Here is a 12,549-nt window from a genome sequence, read left to right as displayed (position 1 = left end):
TGTCACAATGAATCAAGCTCACTTTGGATCTTCCATTGGCCATTTGAGACATGTGCAGTCAGTATTCATTCATTCATTCATGCTAGAATTATTTGCATCACAAACACCCAAAAGGTTGAACAATAAAGCCTTGCAGACTATTTTACATGCACCAGGAGGTTACCAAGTACAGCTGGCACCTTATCATCCTGGAACAGGACAGACTGTTCAAGGGATCAGTTCAAACTTTTGATTTCCATAATATATTTGTTGCTTACTCTTCTGCACAGGTAGCCAAAGACATCAGGCATCAAATACAAGAAACATAGCTTTTTATTTATTTTTGCCATAGTTAAATAAAGAGGTATTAGAAAAATGAAGGAAAAAGCTTGTGAAGAATGAAAATACACAATTCTTACATCATTAAATTTCAGGATCCACAAAGGTTTTCTAGGATGTTTCAATAAAATGTAGGAAAACAAAATAGCTTTATTACTAAATATCAGCTTAGTTTAAGGGGGGGAAATTGAAATTGTGCTTCAATTGTCTTCCTGGCATCCTGAGATTCAGAACATACATTTGATGTATGAATGAACCCTACTATAATTAAGCATACAATGTAATTTTTCAGCAGGCACTGCATTTTGTATTGTCTACGGACAAACGTGACTAAGAATTTCCAAGTTGGCTATGAGCCAATTACATTAAACAAGATTTTTGGCAATCATACCCTTACCTGCTTGGAGTTACTGTTGATAAAGAAATCCTACAGCCATAGCAGAAGCATGGAAAAGGCAATCAAAAACATGCAATTTAGTAGTCACAGTAAAAATCTCCAAAGTCATCATTCAGGAAAACTAGAAATAGAGTTATTTGATGCAAAGGCATCTCCCATCTCCTCCTCTCTTTATATCTGTGATACACTCAAACACAGACTTTCTTCCACAGCTACCCCTTCTTGCTCTCTTACCATCATTTAGCTCTATCCTACATCTTCCATCTTTACCTTTCCTTAGTTATTTGGAAACTCTGTTCCTTCATTAACAATGTCCCTTTCATCCTGGACTTCTTTCTCTTTTTTATTCCATCTCTCTGCTCTTCTGAAAATATTGCATGTGCCTCTTTCTAGTATTGAGTGTGTCTATTCTCATGCTCCATGACACACTGATCCAGGGGAAGGAACAGGTATATCTGTTCTTTGCTTCTCTTTATTGTTATTACCAGATGATAGTCCCTATAATATCATCATTCAAGCTCTCCACTTTGGGGTTTCCTCCATTTGTTGATATTACCCAGTCAAGATCCATGTTAGAATCATCAGCTAGCTTTTATTCCTTCAAAAGATCAGTTTCCCCTCATTTTCAAGGTGCTTAATCTTCTTCTCCATGTTTTGTTTTTGATAGCTACTTTATGTGATTTCCCTTTCAATCTCCCATCCTTCCACTTCAGTCATCTCTACAAATCCCATGACATATATCTTCATTGCACTGTCATTGATGATAAAATGACAGTCACATTATGACTTAACATAGTTGAAGTACCTTCATTTTCCAAGCTTTGATATTCATATATAACATATGACTCAGTGAATCAAGAGAAAATGGAAATGGGAAAGGAATTAGGTAGACTTCATTGAACAACAATCAAAAAATTAATAGTTGATGTCAACATGGAGAAAGGTCTCCAAGGATTAGCTCTTTCCCTCATCGTGTTCAAATTTTTGTCAAGGGATTATTTATGAAACTAGCAGATAGTGTGAAGCTATATACTGAATGACAAAATTAAGATTTTAAAGGTTCTCAATAAGACAGTTTGTGATGACAAATAAGACTACACCCCTACGTTTTCCACATATATTCAGTTATATTCAGCAAATATTTATCAATAAAGGAAACTGAATAGAAAGAGTCAGCATCCTCAATTTAGGTCAAAAAGTTATAATCATAAATATATGTGATTATGACAACATAACAACTATCAAGACAACAAAGGAGATCTGTGAATGCCACTAAGAAATGAAAACAAAGGAAAAAAAAGAACAAAGTGAAGGGGAAAAAAGTTTCCAATAGAAAGAAGTATTGATGGCATGGTTAGAGTCCACTTGCCTTTACAAAAGATTAATTCCTAAGTTAAAATGCAGAAAATATATGGAGCTCAGGAAAAGGAAAATAAGGAGGAATTTTGCATAAAGAAGTTACAGTTTTTGTTACATAATTTTTCAAAATTGGAAAGACTAACACTTGGTTGTAAAAAATCCATTGCATTTTTCAGGCCAAAAACTTGCACAAAGAATATTTGCTCAATGTATTCCTTAAGGTCTCATTGGTCCTGGCAATACCACCAGGGTCAACGAGCTGTTTCATAAAATTCCTCTAGTGGGAAGAAAAAAGTTTATCCTCTTCCTATCCCACGCATCCAAGCAGTGATTGCTTTCCTAGAATAGCATTTTAAAATAAGCCAATAACTAACAAACAACTTTCCCCCCTAATTTAGTCAGTTTTCCTTTGTCCCTGAAGGAATAGCAGTTTTTCTCTACACCCTTAAGACTCCCTTCCCCTCCTATAAGAATGCATTCCTTTCAAGGGCAGAGAAGCTCCAAACTTGTAATGGGCCCCAATATTTTTTTTTTAAACAACTCCCTCACCTTCAGAGAGGACCACACCTACAGCACTGCAGCCAGATGTAAGTAGATTCTTTTTTTTTTTTTTAATAGGCCTCCAAAAGAGAAGCTTCTAAAAATTCTGAAAATTCATTCTTTGATGTAAAAATTCTCAAAACAAGAAATTGGAATTTTCTTGTGTTCTTCAGTATGTTCTTTATGTGAAAATTTAAGCCCACTTCCTCTGCTTTTAGCACTATGCCTGGCACATAGTAAGTACTTAATAAATGTTTATTGATTTTTTTCAGCTTTCAATGAAATTACAAACTAGAAAATCATCATTGTCTATCCTAAGTCATCAACATATGAAGACAAAATCTAGAATGTCTAGAAGTCAAAATAATCCACTCTCATTTTCTCAGATGATAGGAGGATATTCTAGAAGTGGGCACAACTTTATGGGAAAGCATGGTTAATTCTTTAGGTATTCTTTGTCTTTGAAGACTGTGACATCACATAATAAAATCTTTCAAACCCAAACCAAATGTTTCCATCCGATAGCTAAGATTAAAAAGAATGTTTTCATACAGATGTTAAAGATCCAATTTTTAAAGTCTTCAATTATTTACTCTAAAATCAGAAGTTAGTTTCAATATTCAAAGAATTGATTCTTATAGCAAATGATGTGTTTGGTTCCATAATCCCACTCATCTAAATCTGGCTAGAAAACCAGACTTTTTTTTTGGTTGGCTACTCAATGGGAATATAAATAAGAAAAGAACATCTCTATTTGTACCTTGTTCTGGGGAAGCTGTTCACACAAAGTTCTAGCAGGAGTCCTCAAACTTTTTAAATAGGGGGCCAGTTCACTGTCCCTCAGACTGTTAGAAGGCCGGACTATAGTAAAAACAAAAACTTTGTTTTGTGGGCCTTTAAATAAAGAAATTTCATAGCCTTGGGTGAGGGGGATAATCATCCTCAGCTGCCGCATCTGGCCCGGGAGCCATAGTTTGAGGACCCCAGTAATCTAGTGCAATAATAAATTTGACATTCCCACAAATGAAGTGCTTTAAATTTGTGATTATTTATAATCCTCAATTCTAGAGCAAGAAATCCACTAAAATGAACTAAAGTTAACACTAAATGAAGGTCACACATTGAACTTTTTGAAATATCAAAATTAGCAGTATTGCAATGTCATAAACAACCAGAAATTATTAGTGAGTTCACCAAATGGATTTCAATCATTATCCAAAAAGTACAATTAGAACAGTAAATTGTATCTCTTGTGATAATTAGGAAGATGCATCTGTTCTACAAAACTTCTAAGTACCAAAAATGACCACATTGAACAGGGGTTCTTGATTGGGCTTTTTTTTTACTCTTCAGGGAAAAGCTACTCAAGATTTTGTCTTCAATGTAAAAAAAATCAACAAAACAAAGTCATCTTCTCTTTCTTCTCTACGCTAAACTTATACCTTCATCCCTACCTAAACTCTCCTATATAGTTTGATCCTCCATAGTGTACCTCAAATTTATCACGTTTAAATTGAGCTGATAAACTTTCCTTCTATACTTACTACTACAAGTGCTACTTGGTAAAGACTGAAGATCAAATGAGTTCTGCTTTTTGGTGTCACTATTAATCAGAAAGATGTCATTAGGTCTGGAGAAGGATGATTCAGCTAATGGATACCCTTTATATCTTAAATATTCTGTCACATAAATGATCATTTACTTCTGTTCCTCCTGTGACAAATTTATTTAAGTGGTTCAACTACTCTCCATTCTTGGATATTAAAACTTGTATTTCAAAAAAAAAAAATCATCCCTTCTCAAGAACACTGTTTCAATTTCATTGCTCATCAGTTTTAAAAGGAAAATCAGACTTACTTAAGCTGAGCAGCTGTGTTGAAACTTCCCTCCAGGAAGTACTATATCCCAATGTGGCAATGTCTCGTGCCTGGAAGCATTCGTAAATAGCAAGACTTACTCCCTCTTTCCAGGCATCCTTAGTGTTTGAACACATCAGGATTTAAAATATATATATTATATATATATATATATATGATTTAGTCTGTGACTACCACTGATTACTTCAAGGGCAGTTAGTTACTATGACAATTACTCAATTATAATACTTTCTCCTCCCTTTCTTTTTTACCAGATCTTACACACTGTCTTTATATCCTTCCCAGAGCTTTTTGGCACAGAGAGATATCATCCTACACCTTATGCTGAAAACCAGTTAATTATGAGTCTTGTAAACTTGGGCCTTTTAACCACCTGCTATTAAAATAAATTCAGCCCACATGCTCAGACATGAGAAGAACCACTATAAGTGCCCAGTACTTTTGATTTTAAAAACATTCTCTACTTGAAATTCCCAAGTAGTTGTTTATGCATTTTGATCAAAACAATCAGCTACTACAAGAGTTAGAAATGAAGATAATACTTAGTATATCTAAATAGGTGCTGGGTCTCTCTGAATTGTCCCCTAGAAATACATCTGAGTCCTGCTTCATTCAAGATTACCTTTTAAGTAAAACAGCCTTTTACATAAAACTACTTTTTAATTAGATGATATGGTAATTTAATAAAATTTAATATGTGTCATAAGGGATAGAGAACTGGTATCTCAGCTAGGAAGGCTTACATTCAAGTCTGGCCTTTGACACTTACTGGACAAATCATTTACTGTTTCAAGGCTTGCAGTAGTAGATGGATGTTCCTCACCTAGAAGTTCCCTATACCAATGAAATCACAGATCTTGTCTCTATACTTGGTAATCAAAATCACTTGATTAGGGTCTAAGGTACCTATCAAGCTGTACTGAATTTATTTTGTAATGAAAAATATTACACAGTAGTACAGCATCCTCAGCATCTGCCACTCAATCATAAACAGCATCTGGATAAATGTTATTTTTTAAAAACAACAAGTCCGTTTCATCTAAATTTGATGTCTCTTCTTGATTGCCAAAAAAGAAGTTATCTTTATGGTAAATCAAAGAGATTGCTAATGAAGCATTTTGAGCTTCATATTTTTAGATCAATGCTCTTTGAGAATTCATTTCCTTTTCCATCTTCACCTGTTTATCATATAAACTCTCTAGTCTTCAGCTTCATGATTTGAAAAAAGAAAATAGCACCATTTATCAAATTTCATTTAATAATTTTAAGAGTTTCATTTTGTATTTTCATCATAAAAGTAAAATAGTATAACTTGAGATGAGAGAAGCCTTCTTTTGCTAAACTAAAGGTATTCCTTCTTTATAGAATAATTCAAGGTAACTGATCTTTGATAAATTGAAAGCAAAATTTAAAGTTTTCAACAAGATAAGTCTGAAAGGATTCTAGCTTATCTTCTGCATTGGTGATTGTTGCTTTGACTCCTTCACCTTCCCAGATACCCTTACTGGATAATTCTAATCAAAACAGGAAATCCATTGCTATCTGGTAGAAAATTGGTAACCATGGTAAATGATGGGACCAATTACCTGCACCTAATTCATCAGGATAGCAATATGCTTTCAACTGAGAGGCGCCATAACCTCTATAAATACATTTAACCCCTCTTTGTATACATATTCCACAAGTTCAATCCCACTTAAAGCATATCACAACTCCTTTTATCAAATCCTTCATTCTTTGATAATTTCACTTATCAGTTCTTCTCAGACTGTTCTATTTACTTTTTCCAACCCCTTGGTTTGCTACTTCTTTGTAATTTTGTTATTCTATTTTATGTGTTCTGATTTATTGATACATGTCTATACCATTTAAAAAATTTGGCTCAAAATTACCTTCCCAATTGCCTTAGAACCATTTTTTCTACAACAACAAGTTAATTCTGTTAAAATATACTTGAAGAAAAAGTATAATTTTTTCTTGAGGTGCTTGGTGAACATAGCTGTGTAAGTCTGGCACAATCCAGATGTAAGATTTTTATCAAGATTATCATTTTTGCCTTGTTGCTGGGATAATACCACTCTCCTTTCCCCCTAACATTAGCTTCTATTATTCTGTACATTTAGCATCTTCTTGTTTTCCAGACTCTTCTCAACCCTGTTTATCATTTGTCAGCCTTGATGACAAAAACTCCTTTCTCCATTTCCCCACCTCCATCTGTCTGGCAACAAATCGTCACCAAAATCTTGTTCCTTGATTTTCCACACACTTCTAAAGGATCCCATCTGTTCCACTAACAATCCCATCCAGGATAGATAAACATTTGCTACACACACACACACACACACACACACACACACAAATCAACTTTGAGCCATGCAAACCAAGAACTATATCCAAAACACTCCTCACTATCCCCTCAATCTATTGCCAGAACTTTCCTTCCTTTTGTAGCTAAAATTCTAAATAAAAATTCTCTATTCTTATCACCTTCACTTATCCTCCTCACTCAGTTGTCAATCTTTTGCCTCTCCTTACGATTTGTTTGACTGGAGTTTTTTATTTAAAAAATTTTTTTTTTCTCCCTTTATCCCCACCACTTAGCCCAATGTCTAAAACACAGTAAGGAGTTAAATAAATGCTTAATGACTGACCAGCATGTTGATTACACAGCTGAAACTGCTGTCTCTAAAATTATCAATGATTTTTTACTTTACAAAATCTAATGGTCTTTTCTTTATCTTCTTCCTCCCTGATTTGCCCATCTCCTCCTAAAAATTGTCCTGCATTTATTTTTTATATATTCATATATGTTGTCACTTTTTACAGAACAAAACACCTGGAAGATATTTTTCTCCTGGGTAACCAGTCTTTGTGATATTTGGTAATGTTTACCATCCTTCTCTTCCTGGATACTTCCCTTTGGGTTTTCATGCTACTATTCTTTTAATTTTCCTTCTTCCTGTTGGATTACTTTTTCCAGTAAAATATGCTTGATTATTATCCATGTCCAACCTTTACCTTCTCCCCAACAACTGTTGGTTTACCCTTAAATGTCTTTCTTGGGCCTTTTTACTACTTGCTCTCATTAGCTTTCATGAATTCAATTCTCTATGCAGTTAACATACACACACACACACACATATATACAGCCCTCATCTCTTTCCCAAGCTCAGTTCCTCATCACAAAATATTAGCTATTTCTAACTGCATATCCCCCAGACATCTCAAACTTGACATGTCCCAAACAAAACCGTCATCTTCCTCAAACGCACAACAGTATTCTTCCAGGTATGGCGGGTCATCCACAATTAGAATCATCCATGATTTCTCATTTCCATTCACTCACATGCCCATTCAGCTGCCATGTCATATTTATTTCACTTTAATAGTATCTTTTGCATTCATCTTCCTAATTTTACTCACAAGGATACCCCTTCCCCACCTGACTTCAGATCCATATCATGCATTAGATTATAAGCTCCTAGAGGGCCTGCCTAGAGGGCAGGGAATATCTTTTATTTGTAGTACCAGTGCTTAGCACAATGACTGGCACATAGTAGACACTTAGCAAATGTTTCTTGATTGATTGACCCATCACCTCTCACCTATACTATTGTAATAGTATTGTATTATTGTAATAAATAAATAAATAAAGTATTGTAATAGCCTCCTAAGTAAGCTCTCTATCTCAGGTCAGTCTTCTTTATAGTCTATTCTCTACACAATGTCAAAAGTGACATATCTAAAAGCACAAATCTGATCATGTCACCCCTCTGTTCAATAAACTACACTGGCTCTCTATTACTTGTAGATCAAATAAATATATCGATGTGTATGGCATTTCAAGGGTTTCATGTACACAGCCCCAATCTCCTTTTCCAACCTTATTTTATATCATTCATTTTCATATACTCTATGGTCTAGCCAAACCACCCATCCTGATGTCTTTCCCATATGACTTTGAATAGGCTGTCCTCACCCTCATGCTTAGAATGAATTTCTTTCTCTGCTCTGCCTCTTAGAATCCCAGGTTTTGCTCAAAGTTCAGATCAAATATCTCTTCTTACATGAGGTCTTTCCTGATCCCCATCCTTAATATGTTAGTGCCTACCCCAATGGCCTTGTACTTATTTTATATACACTTTAAGCATGGTACATGGTAGATCACAAGCTCCTTGAAGTCGGGGACTAGTTTATTTCTGTCTCTAGATCTTCAGCACCTGGCATATGTATAGTGTCTGTCATATAATAAAAATTTAATAAACTCTTGTCAATGAACTGATGTAGTATGTATCCCTTTTACCATGACCACTTTCCTTCAGGTGGCCTAGCTTTAAAAGCTGCAAATGTTCATACTGCATTGATAGATACTTGGACACACACACACACACACACACACACAGGCTCTTTTATACATTCATGCTAAGCCATGCAACAGATAAATCTTTTGCAGAACTAAAAATGACCACAAATGAGACTGTAGGTATAGTAGGTCAGAAACAATCCAATACTCTTTTCATTTCATGGCAAGTGATACATACATTACATGAGTAAATGCATTCTAATTAATCTGGCAGCCTCAGGGAACACGTGTTACAGCTTACCTGCTGTCTCTGATAAGCTGAGAAAGTCCTTTCTAGGTCTTCAAGATCGAGATTTTTAAATACTTTCAAATCGTCAATTTCGGTCCATATGGTTCCTTCCAGTTTGTTCTGAAAATATCGAGATGATTAAAAAGCTACATTTCTTAACTAAATGAAAAAAAGAAAAAAAATTTAGATACAATTGTATTATAAAGATCGCTGCTGTATTAATCTATTCATTCTACTGAATGCTGAAAATGTACAATTGATCTGATAAATGAGAAGTCATTCATTTCAAAGACCTGTATTCCTTAAATCTCTGTAAGAAGTGAGGCTATTGGATTCACACTGAGAAAATCAAACCATATAACAGCCAGGGTCATTTTCCTTAATAGTGAAAGAATCATGCTGTCCATTAAGCACAAAATGATAGTAAATAAATGACTCACCTCAGGAAGCTTTGACCAGTTGAAGGATTTCAGGGCATTTGTGGGCTGGGGAATGTTTTTCTTCTTGAGGGACAGACCAAGAGGAGCACCTGGAGGTGGCATTATTCCTCCTAAAGGTGGTGGGGGAGGAGGACCACCAGGAGGAAGGGGAGGAGGTGGTGGTGGAAGATGACCTCCACCTGGAAACGGAGGTGGTAGAGGAGGAGGAAGAAGAGCTCCTGGAGCAGGGGGAGGAAAAGGACTGCCGGGTGCTCCAGGTGAAGGGCCACCTGGAACGGATGCACAAACAGCCCTCTGCAAATATAAAAGAGCAAAGGAAGCATAGTTAATAAATTTTCTTACAAGAACATTTATTTTAACTTCTTTTTGTACATGGCTCAGTGGCCCACTGAATAGCATCTGATTTGGAATCAAAGACCAGAGTTCAAATTCAACCTTAGATGTGTTAACTGTGCAATATTGGGGACGTCATTTCTCTCAGGAAGAATTATATTCATATAATTAAAGCCAAAAAAAAAAAATCCTAGTCTATAAAATAGGTAAAATAATAGTATTTCATACTGCCGCTGTGAGGCAACCTAGGTAAAATATTTTGTAAACCTTTCATCCTAGCTATTACTTTAGGCTTTGGGAGCTAAAATAGAAATTCCATCATTATGTATAAAATCTTTGTTAATAAGGATTTAATAAGAATGGGTAGATTACGAATGATTAAAGTATATGAATAGACAAATGTGATTTCTTCAATATCTAAAATCCCTGGGATGCAGACACTCAGACTCAGAGTTGTGATGGGAATTCTCCAGAGTCACACATTTAATAAACCCAATTCAAAGTATCTGAATACTGGTATTCCTGATGTCAAACCTAGCAGACCATCCACTATACCAACCACCTCAATATGCAAGGTGTCTAAAAGAGCTGATCATTATAATTTTCCTGGGTCATTTCCTTTATCATTCATTTTGTTTTTCTAACACCTTTTATTTAATGTTAATGTTATAACCATGGTCCAGTGTTGCAGTTTTGCCATCCTCAGAACATTCTTCATAAATGTGGTTTTTATTTTAAGAAAAAAGGAGCCAGAATCTCATTAATGTGTATTAAGCTTAATATTATTTTAAAAATTAAACTGCAAACACCTCCACCCTTCCCTTTCTATCCCTCATTAAATTAGCTTGCCTTCCACATTATCTTATCTCTATCTTAAAAGCATGGAGAGACTACCTCAAGTTTCATAGATATTCTGGTGGTAGAGAAGATGACAGCTCTTTCATTTTATTTCACCAACCAGAAATCTAGTTAGGTAGAGATAATGAGCTCTGGACACTTACTGGATCAAAATCAGCACTCGACATTTAACCATAAATGGAAAACTTCACAAAGTCTGCTCACCCTGCTAAGTTCTTGGAGCTGTGCTGTGAGGTCAGCCACCTGTTGCTTGACTTGCTTATGTTCAGAGGATTCTTTTTCAAGCTTTTCTTTCATTTTATTTAAGGTCTGCATCATCTCTTCTTTCTCTTGAGTTTTGGCATCGCACTCTCTTTCTTTCTTTTCCAATTTCTGCTGCAAATCACTATGTTCTACAAAGATAGGGAATGAAATCATTTTGCCAAAGAAACTCTTCAAAATTATATGACTTAATCCAAAAAAATAGCCATATGAGGAAGATCAGCAAATTTTGTTTGTTTTCTGGTGTACTTTCCCAATTAACGTGAATCAGTCAGTAAGTCAAAAAATACTTATTAAGCACCTGCTATATGCCTGCCATTGTGCTAAACATTGGGGATACAATGAAAAGTACAAAACAGTCCTTGTTCTCAAGCTCACAATCTAATGAAAATATTCTTCTTGTCTGTAACCATTAATGTAGGACCAAAGAAAGGAAGCAGAACATAGTGGTTAAAAGGTTGATTTGGGGAAATTAAAAAGATCTAGGTTCACAATCCTGTATCTGATACAAACTGGTTGTAAGACCTTGTCCCTAAATGATAAAACAGCAAAGTAAGCAATGGGTAGAGCACTGAGTGTTAAGTCAGAAAGAGCTGAGTTCAAATCTGATCTGCCACTCACTGTGTAAATTCTGGACAAATTTACTTAACCTATGTCTGCCTCTGTTTATTACAGTGTAACCTATCTCTCAGAATTGTTTTGAGAGATATTTGTAAGGTGTTTATCACAGTATGTCATATGGTAGGTCCTTAAATACTTGCTCCTCCCCCACTAGACAATAAGACTACCTTGCAAAGCCAATTCAGATCTGCATTGGCAAGGAGTTTTTCCTTATATGAAGTTCCCAATATCCGTCACCATTGAAGCCATAGGTCCAGTACAGAAAAGCAACAATAGACATGGATTACATTCCACAGTGAGAAAGCCTAAGGTTCACTTCTCCACATCTGACACTTTGAAGGTTTGTAAGTCACTTTCCTATATCATCCTAGATAATTCTACAAATATTATATAGACTTGTTAAGGGACACTATGAGAGATTTGTGCCCAATATCACAGAGGAGGGAGAGTCTGGTCTTAGTCTAAGTCGAGTATTCCTATCACCACACTCACCTCTGGGTCTCTCTTTCCCATTAGATAGTGTCTCAAAAAAGAAACACTAGGAAAACTATGGGTGGGTGACCACAAATTAAGCTATTGTTTTGTCTTTCATTCTCAAAGAGTTCCATGACTACAGAAAAGTAATACTATGACATGAGAGCAAGTGAATTGGATTCAAGCGAGGGAAGGCTGTGCAACATCACCTGTCTCACTTTTCTCTCCAGAATCACCTGGGTCCAGTGGCAAGATATAGATCAGGATGACTGGAGAGGCTCAAGATGCAATGGGAGACCTTGCTCTCTTTTTTTTCCCTGAGGCAATTGGAGTGAAGTGTCTTGTCCAGGGTCACACAGCTAAGAAGTGTTAAGTGTCTGAAATCACATTTGAATTCAGGTCCTCCTGACTTCAGGGCTGGTGCTCTATCCACTGAGCCACTGAGCTGCCCCAGACCTTGCCCTTTTTAAGGTCCTCCT

General features: G+C 35.7%; 1 protein-coding gene across 4 annotated transcripts in view; it reads right to left on the bottom strand.

Annotated features, from left to right (window-relative positions):
* DAAM1 (dishevelled associated activator of morphogenesis 1) overlaps positions 1-12,549 on the bottom strand; it is a 207,286-nt gene that overhangs the window by 45,712 nt on the left and 149,025 nt on the right. For 3 of the 4 annotated variants that reach the window (XM_051977752.1, XM_051977753.1, XM_051977755.1), the window contains exons 13-16: positions 10,919-11,106; positions 9,524-9,817; positions 9,096-9,203; positions 716-745 (exon numbers count right to left, since the gene is read on the bottom strand). In XM_051977752.1, the coding sequence (XP_051833712.1) occupies positions 716-745; positions 9,096-9,203; positions 9,524-9,817; positions 10,919-11,106 (620 nt within the window). The remainder of the gene's footprint in view (positions 1-715; positions 746-9,095; positions 9,204-9,523; positions 9,818-10,918; positions 11,107-12,549) is intronic. The other variant, XM_051977756.1, reaches the window with a different exon arrangement.

Source organism: Antechinus flavipes, chromosome 2, assembly GCF_016432865.1.
Source record: "Antechinus flavipes isolate AdamAnt ecotype Samford, QLD, Australia chromosome 2, AdamAnt_v2, whole genome shotgun sequence".
Lineage (NCBI taxonomy): Eukaryota > Metazoa > Chordata > Mammalia > Dasyuromorphia > Dasyuridae > Antechinus > Antechinus flavipes.
This window is presented reverse-complemented; position numbering and strand designations above follow the sequence as displayed.